The sequence below is a fragment of the Aquila chrysaetos genome, chromosome Z (genome assembly GCF_900496995.4).
Source record: "Aquila chrysaetos chrysaetos chromosome Z, bAquChr1.4, whole genome shotgun sequence".
NCBI classification, from domain to species: domain Eukaryota; kingdom Metazoa; phylum Chordata; class Aves; order Accipitriformes; family Accipitridae; genus Aquila; species Aquila chrysaetos.
Window position 1 is genome coordinate 76,160,849 of NC_044030.1, and position 17,307 is coordinate 76,178,155.

At 58.2% G+C, this 17,307-nt stretch overlaps 1 protein-coding gene across 2 annotated transcripts; it reads left to right on the plus strand.

Moving 5' to 3' along the window:
• The first annotated feature begins 818 nt into the window (after positions 1-818).
• Positions 819-17,195, plus strand: CA9 (carbonic anhydrase 9). Of its 2 annotated transcripts, XM_030005039.1 has the most exons (12): positions 823-1,107; positions 8,382-8,411; positions 9,711-9,881; positions 12,022-12,164; positions 12,949-13,041; positions 13,336-13,402; positions 13,722-13,879; positions 14,022-14,163; positions 16,301-16,324; positions 16,497-16,526; positions 16,669-16,762; positions 16,917-17,195. In XM_030005039.1, the coding sequence occupies exons 1-12, from the start codon at positions 987-989 to the stop codon at positions 16,978-16,980; spliced, it is 1,137 nt and encodes a 378-aa protein (XP_029860899.1). In that variant the 5' UTR covers positions 823-986; the 3' UTR covers positions 16,981-17,195. The 2 variants fall into 2 exon arrangements, with proteins under 2 accessions (XP_029860900.1, XP_029860899.1); XM_030005040.2 differs by lacking the exon at positions 16,301-16,324 and having other exon boundaries at positions 819-1,107.
• The last annotated feature ends 112 nt before the right edge of the window (positions 17,196-17,307 follow it).

Sequence of the window (17,307 nt, forward strand, 5' to 3'; positions counted from 1 at the left end):
CCTGCCACTGAGGGATCCTTTACCCAACACTGGGGAGAGGGGACACCCACCACTGAGGGATCTTTCAGGCACCATTGAGGAGGGGAGACACCCACCGCTGAGGGGTCCATTGCCCACCACTGGGGAGAGGGGACACCCACCACTGAGGAATCTTTCATGCACCATTGAGGAGGGGAGACACCCACCGCTGAGGGGTCCTTCACCCAACACTGAGGAGAGGGGACATCCACCACTGAGGGGTCCATTGCCCACCACTGGGAAGAGGGGACACCTGCTGTTGAGGGGTCCCTCACCCACCGTTGAGGAGAGGAGACATCGACTGCTGAGGGGTCCCTCACCCACCATTAAGGAGAGGGGAGACTCACGGCTGAGGGGTCCTTCACCCAACACTGAGGAGAGGGGACACCCACCGCTGAGGGGTCCCTCACCCACTACTGGGAAGAGGGGACACCCACCGCTGAGGGGTCCCTCACCCACTACTGGGAAGAGGGGACACCCACCGCTGAGGGGTCTTTCAGGCACCATTGAGGAGAGGGGACACCCACCACTGGGAAGAAGGGACACCCACCGCTGAGGGATCCTTCACGCACCATTGAGGAGGGGAGACACCCGCCGCTGAGGGGTCCCTCACCCACGACTGAGGAGAGGGGACGCCACCGCTGAGGGGTCCGAGGAGCCGACGGGGCTCCCCCGCCCCCCGCGCAGGGGCCCCAGCCGTGTGCCGGCGCGGGGCTGACGCGGGGCGGGGCGGGGGCGACCCGCGGTGTCGTGGGGTTGTCGCGGGTTCGAGTCCGTCGTCGGGCGGCTCACCTGGCCGGGCCGGGCCGGGCGGCAGACTTTGCCTCCAGCCTCTATAAAAGGTAACGGCGGCGTGAGTCAGAGCCGCCGCCTCCTCCCCGCCCGCTCTCACGTACGCGCCGCCGGGCGGGCGGGCGGGCAGGCACGGAGCCGCCGCCGGCCGTCCCGCACCCGCGCACTTGCTGGAGATGAGCCGCGCCGCGTTGCGGGTCACCCTCCTGCTCCTGGCCGCCCTGGGCCGCCCCGGCGCCGGCAGCGAGCACGACGAGGAGCACGGCGGCCAGGACAACCCGAGCTCCCGGGAGAAAGGTGAGCGGGGGGTCCCCCGTGCCCGCGGGGGCGCCCCGATGCGGCGGGGCACCCCGCTGCTGGGTTCGGGGGTCCCCGATGCACGGGGCACCCTGAGGCACGGTGCACCCCGGTGCTGGGTTTGGGGTCCCTGGCGCCTGGGCACCCTGATGCACGGGGCACCCCAATACTGAGTTTGAGGTCCCTGATGCACGGCGTGCCCTGATGCACGGGGTTCCCCCCCCCCCCCCCCTTGCTGGGTTTGGGATCCTTGATGTATGGGGGACCCCGATGCATGGGGAGCTGGATTTGGGATGCCTAATGCTTTGGGGGCTTCCCCGATGCTGGGGAACTCTCCCCTTTCTTGGTTTGGGGCGGGTGGGGGGGGGGAGCTGCTGTACCTCCAGCTGCACCCTTGTTAGGGGCCCAGGTGTGTCCCAGTGGGGTGTCCCTGTGGGGCTGTGCCCCCCCCCCAGCATCGCCCAGCTGCGTGAGCTGCTCCCCGCCAGCACGTCCCTGCCTTTGTCCCTGCTCCCGCCAACTCCTGTGCTGCCCGACCCCTGCCCAGGGGCTGGGGGCCCCCGCCTTGTGCGCAGCCCTTTCCCTCCACTAACTCCCTTTTGCATCAGATTAGGGGGCTCACAGCTGCTGGTAAGGGGTTAGCCGGGGCTGTGCAGCAAGCAGTGCCTTGCCGGGACCGCCTGGAGTGTCCAGCCCCGGACCCCGGCGTGGCAGGATGGCAGCCGGTCCCCTTTGTCCCGCAACATGGCCTCTCTGCAGCGGGGTCCGCTGTGCCTGGCCCTGCACCCACGTCGTCCCCCCACAGCCCAGCGAGGACAGGGTCTGGCCCCGCTGCAGAGTTGGTGGGGGTCTGCCCCATGGCGGACGATGGGAAACGGGGGACATGCCTGAACTCAGAGCTGGGTGGTATGGTGTGCCCCCCTCCCCCGAGCTGTCTTGCTGGCGATGTGGGGGCTTTCGGATTTCAGGGTCACTGTTTCGGAGGAGAAGCCCTGGGTCTTTGGTCTTGGTCCCTTTTCTGACTGGGGACTGTGGCACTGCCAGTGCTTAGCAGGGATTTTGGGGCAGCGCTGTGCATTTGCTCGCGTGGGGCTGAGCGCTGCTCTGGGATGTTCCTGTCCCTGGCTATGCTCCTCGTCCCAGCTTTGCCCGTGGGTTTGTTTCCCGGGCTCAGCCTTATAGCATGTCCTTGGTTTTGCCTCTGGTAAGAAGTTGCCCTGACCTGTGCCAGGACAGCTGCCCTGTGGTATGGACCGGCAAGTGTTTGGTGCCAGGAGCTGCTTTTGTTATTGCAATGAATCACATTTCTTACCAGAGCTACTCTTGCCGGGCTGAGCACTGGACAGAGATGGGGACGCAGATGGTCCTTGCCACAGACATGAAGTAACCCAGGCCACAGGGTGGGAGGGTGTCAGGCGTTCAGCATACCCGTGTGGTGTGCTGGCAGCAAGCGGCTGGCTACCGTGTGGGGTTTGCGATGGGTGGGTGGGGAGATTGGGATGGAGATGGGAAAAGGAGGTTAGGGGTTGGAAGGTGGCAGGGAGATAGGTAGGAAACAGGCAGCCTGGCCCACGCTGTACCGCTGTTAGACGCTGAAGATCTGGCTGGAGTCCTGTGAGGGAGCAGGTCTCAGCAGGGACCCACCAAGGCTCTCGCCAGGCACTAGAAGCTGCGTGTCTCGGCACCACTGCCGGGCGATGTGCTAGGTCCCTCCTCCTTGAGGCTTCTTCATGAGGTCGGGCTGGTGGCCCCCCCCCACCCTGGGCACTCAGCACAAGCCGAGGGATTGTCACTGAGGCTTGCCGAGAGACCTGAATCCTGTGTTATGGGTGTCTTTGGGCAACAGTAACTCCCTTTTCCACTGCAGCCTGTTTCCTCTCTTCTTCCTATTCAGACATGTCGTGCTCTCCGTGTCCTCTTCTTGCTCATTCCCCAATGTCCTTTTCTTCCAGCTGAGCCCCTTTCTCTTGCTCAATACCCCTTATTCATCTCATTCCCCAGCTCTAAGCACTGATCTGTACCCGGGTTTTCCCCATTTTTATCCCTTCTGCTGGGACGGCCCTTTCTCTGCAGCACTCTGATTTTTTCCACTTTCCCCTGGCACTTGGTCATGCAGTTGGGTTCACAGGGAGCAGGAATGTGCCCTGGAGTAAAGCCTGCCCTATGCCTTCCTCCACCCAAACCCTTGTCCCCCTCAGGGGGAGCTGGCCCAGTCTTGGGCCCCGCAGCCTGAGCACTCCTCCCCCAGGAGCACAAAGAACAATCCCTGCAGCAACCTGTGCTACCAGTGGCAGATTAAAGGCTGATCCCAAAGACTTACAGTGGGTCAGAGTTTATAAACACAAAGGGGCTTTAGTGCAGCCAGGCTTGGGAGGGATCAGTGCCCCCATGGGCAGCGCACAGGGTGGTGTCCTGGGCTGAAAGAACACGGGTGCTGCATGGGGTGTATGTCTGGATGGAGAATCCAGGGCTGTGCTGGCAGAGGTAGGGCTGGGATGGCACAGCCCCCCATAGAAAGGCTCCTCATGAGGCTTGGCAGAAGTATGCTTGGGTTGTGTGCCCCACTGCCCAGACCCCATGCCTGGGCCATGCTTGCCACAGACTGGCCTGGCGAGCTGTCTGCGGGCAGCATGAACACGGTGGCACAGTCTGGGTACCGTGATCAGGTTATTGCTTGCAAGCGACAAGGTGCTTGGATGTTTTGTAGACTGGGACCTGGCTGCTGTGGCTGGTCCCTGCTTTGAGACCTGCACTCTGTCCATCTCTGAATGTCCTGGTACCTCCTGGCTCACTGAGCATCAGGAATAACACCCTGTTTTCCCTCTTCTCTCGGCCATGAGCTCTACTTGTCCCCCCACAGCCTGGGACTGATCTGCAGGCAGGGGTTTCTTCCTTGGGGTCACAGCAAGTGGTCCTGCCCTGCAAACTGGTATCATCCCACAGGGCTTTGACCTGGGTCTGGCCCACAGCTGGGTCCCAGCGGGGAGAGGAGGCTCTGGCAGGATCCCAGTGCTCCCTGTGGCTGAGCACAGGGCATCATGTGCCCAGTTGATAAGAGCACGATGTCTGAGCTAGAAGTGAGTCTGCTGCCCTGCCTGCCACACACAAGCCATTGAACTTCTGCTGGAGTTCAAGGTGAGCAGGCAGCACTGATGGCCGCGTTGCTGCCAGGCAGCATCCGTGCTGCTAATGGCACACAAATTTCAGTGTCGTTAGGTGCCCTGCAGCAGCTTCAGGCTGCGTACCCCCTAAAATGTGGAAAGCTGAAGTTGGAGGGGGCAGACATATAGGGCAGACCCTCTGGTCTCCCTCCTTATTGCCTGGCTCTGCTGAGGGGTGTCTCTTGCTCTGTGCAAAGGATCCCGAGTCCCTCAGCTGCGTGGTACATCCCTATGTCCCGGTGGTGAGGTCTCCTGGGAGCAGCCTGCTGCATTGGTGCCTTTCCTACGTGGGAATACGGTTATGCTGGCTCCTTACCCCGCCGAAAGCTGCTCCTACCCTCCCGCCTGGGCTGCAGAACATGCCGAGCAGCACGCTGGTAATGGCAGCGTCTGCCTGAACTCGGCAGGAAAGTGTTGTTGGATGGTGTTGGATGTCAAGGAGGGAAGGGAGCTGGCGCTTGCAGCAGCGCCAGTATCCCAAAATGGGAGGGCCGAGAGGGAGTGAGCAACAGGGGGAGAAAGCACGAAGGAAGTAGGGAGGGAGGGAGTGAAAGGGGGAAACTCGGCTGGATCGCAGGCTGCTGGGGGAAGAGGGGTGGCATTTAGTGCTCAGCTGGACTAGAGGGGCTCTGCGTGGCTGAGCACAGAGGCTTTCTTGCCTGCAAGGGCAGGCAGCTCCTATTGGTACCCCGCTAGGTTTTCCTGCTGGGACCCCTGCAAGGAGTCCTCTTCTTGCATGTTATCTCCCAGCGTGCTCATCACAGCAGCAAGGTTGTTTCCTCCCATGTTTTTGGGAGTGCTTTGCAGTCCCTGCTGGGGCTGTGGGTGCTCAGGGGAAGGGCAGGGCGTGCAAAGAGCTGCAGCACCCACTGCTGAGGTGCAGCCACATCTGTTGTGGTGAGTGGCAGCAGTTCAGCAGAATGAAGACCTGGCACCACGCAGCTTTCGGAGGGAGAAGACGTGCTCCGACGGGAGCGTGGGAGGCAGGCTGAAATTATGCAAATCGACATTTGGGCAGGGCAGTGGGTTAATGTTCATGGCAAAGGGCTGCAAGATTGCGAATGCCCCCACGTGGAAGGGACTGGAGTATTGCAGGGCTTCTCCGAGCCACGCTGAGGCTGGGGCAGATGCTGAGAGCCCAGCCCAGCGCCCGGACTAGGCTCGCCTCGACGCTCTCTTGCAGCCTGCCCTTGCAGCACCCCTTGCGGGATGCCTGCCCGACTGGGTGGCCTGTCTATGCCGTAGCTGCACCCAGATCCACAGGATGGGGAAACACACTCAGGTGGCTTCAGTGCGTGGATAAGTGCTCGTGGATCCTCTCGGCTCTGATGCCAAGAGACCCCCAGGGAAGTCTGTTGGATGGATCGGAGTGACTCCTGGGTGCAGCTGCAGCCTCCCGGCTGTTCCAAGCTGCTGAGCAGTGTTGGCGGGAGGCTGCGAGGAGGGTCCAGAGCCCCCTTGGCTGAGGGAACAGGCAGGCACGGAGCGACGTGGGAGCCTGGGGTGGGTAGCACGGCGCTGACGCAGCAGGGCAGGTGCCAGCACGGTGCTGTTGCTCAATCTACAATATGATGTTTGAGTTGTTTTCTGTCAAGGCAGAGTCCTGGAGGTGAGCAGAAAGTGGGGTGCCGGGGCGGGCCGTGCCAGTTGAGGCATGTGCAGTGAGCCAAGGCACCATGTGCCGACCCCAGGCTGCTGAGCCTCACCTGCCAGGACTGCCCCAATGGTGAGTGCCCCTCAGCAGGGCTCCCCGTGCTGATAAGCACCTTCGTGCTGCAGGAGGGGAATCCTGCCTAGGAAGCAGCAAATGTGGCTCTGGCGTGCAAGCCATGACCACCTCGTGCAGATAGTACCAGGTGGGGCAGGAGAGCGGGGACGGGGTGGGGGAAGATATGGGGTGTTTCCAGAGGAGGGTCGGTGTACTCTGGATTTTGGTGCATAATCGGTGTCCGTGGAGTGGGTAAGCTTTGCGTGAGCAAGGTGGGCAGGATGAATCTCAACTTGCTGCAGCACAGCTGGGTGCATCCCAGGGCAGTGCCGTGCAAGCAGGCACGGAGAGGGCACTGCAGCCTGTCCTAGGGCATATGTGTTCCTGCCTGATGCAGGCAGACGTGGCTTGCCCAGCCCTCTGCTTGCTGCTCCTTTCTTCATATGCCTTTGGGAGTACCCCGTGCCTGGGCAAGTGACTCCCAAGCATCAGTCCTGAGCATCAGAAGTGCTGCAGAGATGAGTCACCGGCAATGCTGGAGGAAGCCCCGAGGACTGTTCCCATGTCTGCAACTCCTGGTGCCCCTAAGCACCCTCAGCCCTTCCCAGCCCCGTTTTGCTGTGGCCATCTGCTCTCCAGGGCAGCAGCTACACCAAAGGCCCCCAGCAGCGCCCATGCCTGGATCCTCACTGAGAGGAGGACAGGATCCTGCTGGGCTTGGGGCCTCCCATAGGACATCTGGGCCTGGGAAAGTGTTCCTCTTTCTTTCTCACCCCTGAACTGGAATTCACTCCTATTAATAGCAAATGGCTGTCGATAGCCATCGTCAGTGGCAGGGATGGGGACCAGAGCAGCACCTGCTGAGGCCCTCCTGCATCCTGGCCAGGCTGGCAGGCATTTGGCCCTGCCAAGGGACAGAGGTGGTATCGGGGCTGGACTGTGCCTGCTAAATGCTCCTCCATGTCCTTGCACCCTGGGGAGCTGATGGAAGCAGGTGTAGATGCTGCCCCTAGCAGCTGGGTGCATGCACTCCTTCGCCCCAAGCCTGTCCCAACCTGGCACCCTCCCCTCCTGCCCTCGTGGGCCGGGATATGCCAACAGCCTGTCTGCAGTGACAAGCATGCTGGTAAGGAAAAGTCAGAGGAGGACCCTATGAATTGCCTGTTGTGTCAGTCAGGGCAGGGGCACAAAACTTATGGGCCACATTTCTCTTGACTGGGGCAAATCCAAGCTCCGCATCCCTTTGCCTGGAGCTGGTTGCATGCAGAAAGGCTGGGGATAGCCAAGGTGTTTGGTCGGGGGCATCTGAGAAGAGGTTCTGGGGCACCTCTAAGGGCAGTTCCAGTGATGTGCCAGGAGCCCGTGCTTTACTGGCATCTCTGGAGGAGAGTGATGGTGTGAAGGCCAGTGTGTGGAGCGGTGTCATGCCCTCAGGACCTGCGCCAGGAAGGCTTTGCTCCCTCTAGATCTACACACTGGGGACATCCCCAGCCGTGGGAGGCTCAGGGCACACCAGGGCACATCCTGCCCCGCCATGGCCACTGTGTGCCCCTTGGGTGACAGGGGATGTGCAGAGGTCCTGGCACAGGCTCCCCTCATCCTCCCTCCTGCTTTTCCTAGGGAAAGGGTTTGTGCATGGTAGGACCCTTATGGAGCTCTGCGGGGAATTTGCAGGTTGGGTGAGTTGGGACAGGGGGCTGCCAGGATGGGAGCTGGGTATTTGGTCTGGCACATTTTCCTTTGGCAGTCTGCCCCCATGGTAGGGGCACTCACTGATGAGGAAGACAGGTTTTTGGTCGTCGTTTGCTTCCTCTGCTGTGAGTCCCAGGGCTGCTTTCCCTGGTGGGAGGAGGGTGTCTGCGTGGTGCAATGCAGCTCACTGCCCAAATTCCTCATGGTGTGGGAGCTGCGCTTCGCCGCACCACCTCCAGCACTTCAGCGTCGCAGGAGTGCCACCAGGACAGCCGCTTCCCTGGCTGCTCTTGCTGACAGAGCCTGAGCAGGGAAGCTGCAGACCTGCCTCTTTAAGTGCTTTGTCTTGGGACAGTGGGAGGTTTTGGCTGCTCCCGAGTAGCTGCAAGAGCGCTGGTACAGCTGCTCAGTGACGGAAGCCAGTATTTCTGATTTTTCCATTACAAGGATGGCAACAAAGCATCAAGCCCTGGGGTTTTCCCTCTGGCCGACAACTGCAGGACACCTGGCCCTGCTCAGAGGCAGTGCCTTCTAGGAGCATCCCCCTGGCTGGGGCAGTGGGAGGAGTGGGAAAGTGAAGGCAGGGAGGGCGATTGAAGGCAGTGGGAGCCCGGAGACCTGCTGCCGGGGCTGGGAGCGCTGCCTGGCAGAGGTGTGTTTGCTGCCAACCTTTCCCTTCCATTCATGTGGGGTTTTTTCTCTTTTTTTTCAAGGTCCTGGCCACAGTCACTGGAGCTATGAAGGTAAATGCCCTGCAGTTACTCCTGCTTTTTTCCTACCACCTGGCAGACCCTGGGCCTGAGCCAGCCGTGGTTAATGATTACAGGGCTCCTGTGCGCACTCCACATCCTGTGGCTCACCCTTACCTCCTGCCTGACCCTGCCACTTCAGCGGTGCCCGAACCTGGGCACAGATTGGCTGAAGAGCCGGGGGGTTGCTCTGATTTGAGCAGGAAGCAGCAGCTCCGCCAAGGGTTTCCCCAGCCCCCGGGTGTGGGGGGATGACCCTCGGGGCAGGGCTGCTCCGTGAACAGGAGCTCCCCTGATCCTGTGCCAAACTGGGAAGCAGGCTAGGCTCTCCAGGATGGACTTGCAGCCTGTGCTGGGACTTTGACCGGCTCAGGGATTAGCTTGTGTCCTCACCTCTGTCCTGTGTCACCCTCCTTCCCGGCCCTGCCCTCCCATCATGGCCTGGGGGGCTTCTCCACAGCACCCACGATGGGCATCACTGCAGTGCTAGCACAAACACACCCCTTCGCGCTGCGGTGGTGGGCCAGGCGCCAGCACCACCGCTCTGCTCAGGACGAGGGGCTGGCTTGGACCTGCTAATGCCGAGCTCCATCGTTACGGGGTTCCTGTGAGGGGCTGGGCAGGGGATGAGCCTGGGTTCGCACTGGCCCAAGACGTGTTGGAATCAGCCCGCTGCAGTGCAAAGGGAGGTTTTGGGGGCATCATCCATGCTTATCCCAGCTATGGTGCTGTGGAGAAGCAGCAATTTAAGCAGTCACCCCAGCTATGTGAGCTGGCCCTTTGCAAAGCTGTACCAGTGCAGTTAACTGGTAGGAACCTGTCAGACCTGTGGCTGTGGGCTCGTGTGATCCCATCAGCACTCCTGTGTGATCCCATCAGCACTGCGGTACCTCGCTCGAGTAGCAGCACGGGCGAAGTGGTGGGTCGATACCTGCCAGAGGCCAGACTGTGCAAGGCAGCAAGCATGTGATGAGCTGCAGAGCAGCAGCTCCTCAGTCTGCCAAGTCCATTTGTAAATGATCTTTTTGTGCTCTTCCCAAACACCCCTAAAATAGACTTTCCTGGCAGCTCACCACGCTCAGAGACCTTTCCTGATACAGCTGCATGCAGTCACATGGTGGCACAGAGCTGCTCCGAAGCTAAGTTAATGGAAATTAGCCTTACATGCTTGGCTTCTTCCCTGGCCAGTGCCTATCCTCTTCCCCACCACCACCCACCATACCAAAATTCATTCTGGTGGGCTCCTTGCCTGGGCGGTCTCACTGGCTCTCCCTCCCTTCCTCCTCATACCAGACCGGGAGCACTGGGGTGTGGACTACCCAGACTGCGCGGGCACCGTGCAGTCACCCATCAACATTGACACAGCCAAGACCATCTTCAGCCCCCAGCTGCGGCCGATCCAGCTCTCTGGCTACAGCCTACCTGCCAATGAGAAGCTCAAGCTGAGGAACAATGGGCACACAGGTGGGTGCAAAGGCACGGACAGAGGCTGGAGCATAAGCAGAGACCGCCCAGCATCTCCTGGCAGGACCGGGCTTCTCTGATAACTCTTCTTCTGTGCTCTGGGAAGGGGATTCTCTTGCAGCTGCAGTCATGTTGCCATCAAGGCCAAACGGGAAGCATCGAGCTGTTGAGCCTTTACAGGTCCATGCACTTTGCTGGCTGGAGGGGAGAAACCAGGAGATGGAGAACTTGCCACCCACTGCCTTTAGGAGTTGGCTCCAGGAATTTAAAATCCACATTTCCTTTAAAAATGTGCCCCTGGTATTTCTGATGCAGGTTTGCAGCCACTGGTTCATCCCCTGCATTTCACTTCCAAAGTACTAGTCAGTCTCTGATATGACTTAGCTTTTAAGGTACCTACTCTCAGTCTTTTAGGACACAACATTGGCCAGCTTCTTTAAGTCTGTGCTTCAGGATGCCATCTCAAGACCTTAAGAAATTTTTATAGGTCTTTTGTTTCCCTTCTCCAATTTTAGAATGTTTTTTGGAAAGTCTGGACACAACTTATTCACATTATTTTAGTATTGGTCTCACCATGCCAGATATGGAGCAAAAACACATCTCCTTCCCGCTCACCACCCCACAGCTGGGGATGGTGGGTCCTGGTTACTACCAGCTTTTTCTGGGAGCAAGCCAAGAGTTTTGTGCGCACTGGTGTCTGCTAGTCCCTGAGCTAAGAAAAGGTGGTGGAGAAAGGGACTTAAAAATTCGCTGACAGTGTGATAAGGCACCCCCTTGCCCTGATAGCTAGCGAGATGGAGCTGACCTGTGTATACATCAAACTCAACAGGTCGGACTTGCTGTGCATGGTCAGATCAGCTGTGTGGTGCATGCACAGAGCTTTGCATTATGGCCTCCTGCCCTAGCATGCCTGCAGAGTTAAACTAGTTGAGCTCAGTAGTTGCTATTTTAGACACCCTGGCATCTGGTGTTGCTTGGTGTTTAGAAAAGCAGTCAGAGCATTTTCATTGGGGTGGGTGGGGGAAGTAGTTTCTCACATGCTTATAAGATGCCTTTTTTTATTCTGGCAACTACCGGTCTGCTTTATGAAAAGCCATAAATAAATAAAGTTGCAAGTCCAGTAAGATATTTGTACAGTTACTCTTTTTTGTAATATAAAGTGTATACGCTGTATAAGTTTTTTCAAGGGCCTGAAAATGACTCAGGTAGCTAGTAGGAGGAATGCAATGATTTAGATATACAAAAGAAATGTAAAAGCACACAAATTCCCATGGAGGGAGCAGTCTGCCACTGCCTCTATTTGAGTTTTGTATCTCTGAACCCAGTGGCAGGGAACACAGGAGAGGACAAATGACTCATCACAGCCCTGTTACGCGGTTAATCCCGAATCTGTGCCCTAGCTCTGTGGTGTGACTAAGGGACACTTCACTTATAAAGAAGGAGGAAGGAAAAGAGTTGATACTAAAAATGAGGAAAAGGTGCTTAGAAGGATAGGACAGCCTTTCTCAGAGTCCAGGAATGCTCCTGATATTTTTGCCACGTGTCCAGGTAACTCAGCTTTTAGATTTGCCACACTGCTGCATGAGTCCAAGATAGCTGGCTAAACCACGTTAAAGTAAAAGGCAAAACCAAGTACGTATTTACTGTACCCAAAGAGGCTGCTTCTTTGAAAGGTTCCAGCTCGCCAAGCGCTGCAGTGCTCTCTGTCCAACTGCCCTGCTCTTGTAGGTATTCACCACTCTGCCAGTATCCTTCTCCATGAATTTTGTCCACGGTCTCTTTATATTATTCTCACTTAATGAATAAATTGTTGGATAAGATTCAGCTTGGAGCTGGCCCCTGGGAATCTCTGCAGAGGGGCTCTTCACTTTCCAGCATTTTCACAGCAGATGTTTTTGAAGCTGAGGTATTTACTGGGGTGCCCTACAACCTGAAGTTGAAAGTTGAACCCTGCCGCATTAGCACAGCTCTGGGTATTGACTTGGCCATAGCCTTATGAAAGATGGAAAGCAAAGTCTGTTTGTTGTGACCTACTTCCACAAGCCCAGGTTGACTCTTTGCCTTGGGACACCTCTGCGTACCTGTGGGACGGACTGGGCTTTGTGTTTCACTGACCGACCTCTTCCGTGTGCCTCTGCAGTTCTCCTCGAGCTGCCCGAGTCACTGGCCATCACTGGCGGCTATGCCCAGCAGTATCGAGCCGTGCAGCTGCACCTGCACTGGGGCTCCCCGTCAGGACCTGGCTCGGAGCACACCGTCAACGGGCACCGCTTTGCTGCGGAGGTAAGGAGCCCTTGTGGCGGTGGATGCATCCTCTCCTCTACTGCTGCTGGGCAGGGAAATTGCTGGAGTGCTGTCTTACTCCTAGCCCATGGACCTGGTTGTCACTGGATGAATGCTGTAACCCCTGGCCAGGATCCCTGCTCCCTGGGCAGCTCTGCAGCAGCAGAGCTCAAAGCAGGGGGCCAAGCTTTGGTGCTGAGCCAGACTCACACTGCAGCCTGCAGCGCAGAGGTGAAGGGAGACCGACCACCCTCCAGGACGCTCTGCCCACAGGTGGACTGGGGCTGGCCGCGCGCGAGCGGTGCAGCCTGTCCCCACGCTGCAGCCTGGTCCTGGGCTGATGGAGCAGGAGCTGAAGCGGTTCCTGGACTGGGGGAGCCAGGTCCCTGGGCAGCTGTGAGCAGCCTGCTTTAGAAGCTGCAGGGACTGTTTACTCTGTACACACTGTCCTCCTGCTCTGCCAGCTCCCATCTGGTTTTATCCCTCCTTCTCTAGTGGCTGTCCTCAAACTGAGCCCGGCTCTGCAGTACGACCCCCTGGTATCTAGGGCAGAGTGCTGCTTTGCTGTCCCTGACCAGGGAAGTTCCTGTGGGCAGACCTTCACACTTGCTGCTTTACAGCAGCACATTTTCTTGGTCCCACCAGCATACGCCCCTCCTAGGAGGGGTGCTCGTCATGGGTGCATGTCTCTCCTGGCCATTGCTCCGGCACGCTGGAGCCCTGTAGGGGTGAGCACCTCCCGGAGGAGCCCATTCTGCATCAGGATTGCATGTTTCCCTTCCAGATCCACGTAGTCCACTACAACACCAAGTATGACAGCTTTAAGGAGGCAATGGTCCATCCAGATGGCCTGGCCGTATTGGGAGCCTTCCTGGAGGTAAGTCCCGTAGATCGGCCCTGGCCGAGAAGGGGTAGGAGCAGGGGGAGGGTGGGACTGGGGTGGGCAAGAGTCAGGCAGTTTTGGGGACTGGAAAAGGTGGAAATGCTCCTGGGGAGAAGTGGAGAGAGAGGGCAGTCCAGGGGGCAGAGCAGCCCTGATAGGAGAAAGGGGTCACCAGGATAGGGTGCCTCTCAGAGGGAGCAATACCTCCCTGCTGGCATTGCCATCACAGGCTGCTCTCCATTTGGCCCCTGTCTTCTTTGCCATTACTGTGGGGTCTCTGTGTTGCAGGTCGGGCCAAGGGAGAACCCTTACTATCAGGAAATACTTGAGCATCTGTACAAAATCCAAAGAGAAGGTAAGGTCCTGTCCCACCTAGTACTTGTCTCAGGTGCTGCAGCCCAGCAGAGAAACCTGCTGCACAGCAGAGAGAGGTTGCAGCAGGCATGTGCTGTATGTATGCGAGAAGGGAAGCATTGCACAGCTTGCACAGAACAGCTCTCCAAGGTGCCCTCTGCTCGCACGTGCTTTCCCTTGCCTCCAGGGCAAACCCACTGCTCTTTCTCCAGTGCACCAGTAGCAGCAGTGCCAGGCTGCCCATGATCTCTGTGCTGGTCCTGCCTGTTGTCCTCCTAGGGGTTGCCCCAGTCTCACTCCCATGGTGCTTCTTCTCCCAGGTGAGGAAGTCTTGGTGCCTGGATTCAACATTGCAGGTCTGCTGCCTGCCAACCTGAAACTGTACTTCCACTACAATGGCTCTCTGACCACCCCTCCCTGCTACCAGACGGTGAAGTGGACAGTCTTCAACCAGACCATGCTGCTCTCTCATGACCAGGTCCGTCAGGGCAATGAGCTCCACGCTGGGTCTTGCCCAGCATCTCCCTGCAAGCGGGCACCATCCGTGCTGGTCCCCTGGGGCTCACCTGGCTCCCAAAGGCGGGATGCACCCCACTCTGCTCATGTTGTTCTCCTTCCAGATGTCAATGCTGGTGATGAGCCTGAGAAATGACGACAGCAAACCTCTGCAGAACAATTACCGGATGATACAGGACCTGCACAGGCGACGGGTGCTGTCAAGTTTCCAGACCACCCTCTTTTCGGTGAAGCAGCTGCCTCCTGGTAAGAAGTGTGTGAGCGTGCTCAGGCTGCACCCAGCTGCAGGGATGCAGAGACGGGGCAAGGAGCAGGAGTCAAGGCTTTGTATCGCTTACAGAAATGCAGTATTTGCATGGGTTAGCCCTGCCTGGCAGGTGACTGACAGCAGCACTAGTCTCAGGGTCCTGCTCTCCCCCATTTCTGCACTTCGCTCACCCTGCCTGGGGAAGATCAGTTTCTAGGAAATATTCTATCCTTGGTCTTGCAGAAATAACAGTAGCAGGACTAGGGGATGTATGGTCAAGGGCAAACAGCCAGGTCCTAGCATCCCAGCTAGCTTCTTCATCCCTAGATGCAATAGCTAAATTCAGTAGGAGCTGCAGAGGTACAGCCTTGCAGCGAGCACCCCACCACCAAACCCTGCGGGAAGGGCAGTGCAGGGGACCCCTCCAGAAGCCTGTGCTCTGCCAGTGGGGCCACGCAGCCATCCTGGCCTGGCACATGGTCCCCTGCCTGAGGCATCCCTGTCTGCCCGTCCTCAGTTTGTCCTCAAAGGCCTTTCTTGCACGGGTGGTTTCCAGCGATGAGTAGAAATTCCTGTTAATCCTCAGGTGTGACTATCGCTCTGCATCACTGAGTTCTTGCCCGTTGCTGCTCTCAGAAGTCGCTGGGGTTTTTCTGTTCAACATCCTGTTCCTTTTCTGTTTTGATGGCATTTCCTACACCTTGTGTCAAGGTGACTAATAGAAACAGCACACAGGCTTGGTCCCAGGCCCTTAGGCAATGCCTCGGTAACCACACACTGCGGTGCAAGGCACTTCCCTTCACGGTCGCACCTGCAGCCAGCTTGCTAACTGCAGGCTTTTAATCACCGTGGTCTTCAGCCTGGCTAGCAGTTTCCCATGTGGCACTGCATCAAATGCTTCACTGAATTTAGGAGAGATAAAATCTACCACGTTTTCTTTGTCTAGAATATCACTTATCAAAGAACGATATCGGGTTAGGCTGGCATGCTCTATCTTTGGTAAACCTGTTAGATACTTTATCATATTTTCCATTTACCTCCAAGCCTTTCTTTTCCCACTTTCTTGCAGAAGCTGTTCCAAAGCCTCCAGCCTATGAGGCTGGGGCGAGGGGGGAGTAGCCCAGCTCACCTTTTTTTTTCTTTCCTTATTTGCTATTTCTATCCAACCCCCACTTTAACAAAGCCACGAAGCCCTGGTTCCTGGAGTGCCAGGACACTGTCCCAGTACTCCTGGATGAGGTTACCGGTCCCCCACCTTGTGTGCACAGAGTTGTGGGTGTTTTCTCCCCACCTTGGTGCTGATAACTGCCTCCTTTAGCCCTGGGGCCGCTGAGCGCCGAGATGGAGCGCTGTGGGGTCATGTCTCGCTTCGCTTGCAGCTGCACCTCCTGCGCCCACGCTTGTTGATCTTTCCCCAGTCACCCCCAGTTCAGGAGAGCTGCTCTTGTCCCCGGCTGCTGGGCGAAGGCGGCGGCTTCCCTGCAGTGGCTGCGCAGCTGGATACGGCCCACAGATAGTGCCACTCTGCGTGCGATACCCGAGCTGTGTACAGATGATAATGCAGCTGTTTAAAAGCCATGCTGTCATGCCGGGTAAATATTTGCCCAGCACAGCTCCCGCCCAGCATGTAGGGCCACCGAGCCATCCCCGTGCAGGGTGCCCTGCCAGCAACAGCCAGCTGCCTCCTCCTGGGGAGCTGCTCACCATCTCACCGCAGTCCCCATGGTTGCTGCCTGCTGGGCTCACCCTGTGCCCCTCTCCGGGGTCTCCTGCGGGATTTGGTGCAGTCATGGGGTGCTGCAGTGCTCGGCACCCTGCTTGCCTGCTTCCCAGGGGGTGGCAACAGCGGTTTCAGGCTGGCCTCAGTGAGGCTTTTGTGCAGGCTGTGGTTCAGGGATCCTTTTTTTTTCCCCCTTCTCTCAATGCTTCTGGCAGGGTGTCAGGATTAGGCTTCCTGCAGCAAGATGCTGTAAGCTGCTGGGGATCTGGCAGGCAGCTCTCCCCTGCCTGCTCACGGGTGATGGGGCGTCTTGCAGGCAGCCCTGCTTTGGCCGTGCAGCCTGAAGCCCTGCAGGCTTGACACTTCCCTCCCCAAACACCTCAGGCAGCCTCCTGACTGCGTTGTCTCTCTTCCAGGTAGCGACAGCTCAGCAACAACAGGTAGGTGAGGGGCTGGCCTGAAGGAGGGGAAGGTGGCCGGGGGGTGTACCCGTCTGGGAAGGGGGGACCTGGCAGCCTTGTGCTGAGCTGGGGGGCAGGTACCCATGGTGGGTTCGCAGGGCTGCCCTAGCATCTGTGCAGCTGGCTCCCATCATCTTTGTCTTCTTTGCAGAAGGACAATCCAGCTCTTCATTTCACGCAGGTAAGCGTGCTCAGCAGAGGCTGCTGCCTTCGTGTCCCCTCTACCTTCAGGCTACTGGCCTGCTCCAGCCTTGCCCCGTCTCCCTCATCCAGTAGCCGCAGGGGACCATCCCCAGTGTAACGTGCTTGTGCTTGGCTTGCAGGGGATGTGCTGGCCGTGCTCTTTGGGGTGCTCTTTGCCATCACAGCACTGGCCTTCCTGCTGTACATCTACAAGCACCGCAGCCAGAATGCACGGTGAGTGGCGGGGAGCTGCAGGAGGAGGGGGCCCAGGGGTAGCACAGGCCTGGGACATGAGAAGGGGGGGTTGAGGGTGGTCTCTCGGGCAGCCAGATGGGTAAGCAGGGCCCCCCTGCCTGCTCTAACAGTCCTCCACTTCCTCCCCTACCAGGCTGGACTCACCAACCAAATCCAAGGTCATCTACACAGCAGCCACCACGGAGAACACTGCGTGAGCCCTGCGCCTCTGCAGCAGTCCCAGCCCTGCCAGTTCAGCCTGCCACCCCACTTCCCCTCACTCTCACCTGCAGAGAGGGCCAGTGCTCCAGCATCCCTCAGCTGCACAGGCTGCCCACACAGACTGTTTGCCTGGGGCAGCACCTGGCCCCAGCAGATACTTTTTTGTTATAAAAAAAGGTAAAAACGTATTAAAAAAAAAAAAGTAAAAGCCTCCCATGGTGCTAGCCCTTTCTGCTGTCCTTGTGCAAAGCTGTGGGGCAGGAAAGGGCACCGGTGGAGCTGGACCCGCAGCAGAGAGAGGTGCGCAGGGACCCTTTCCTGAC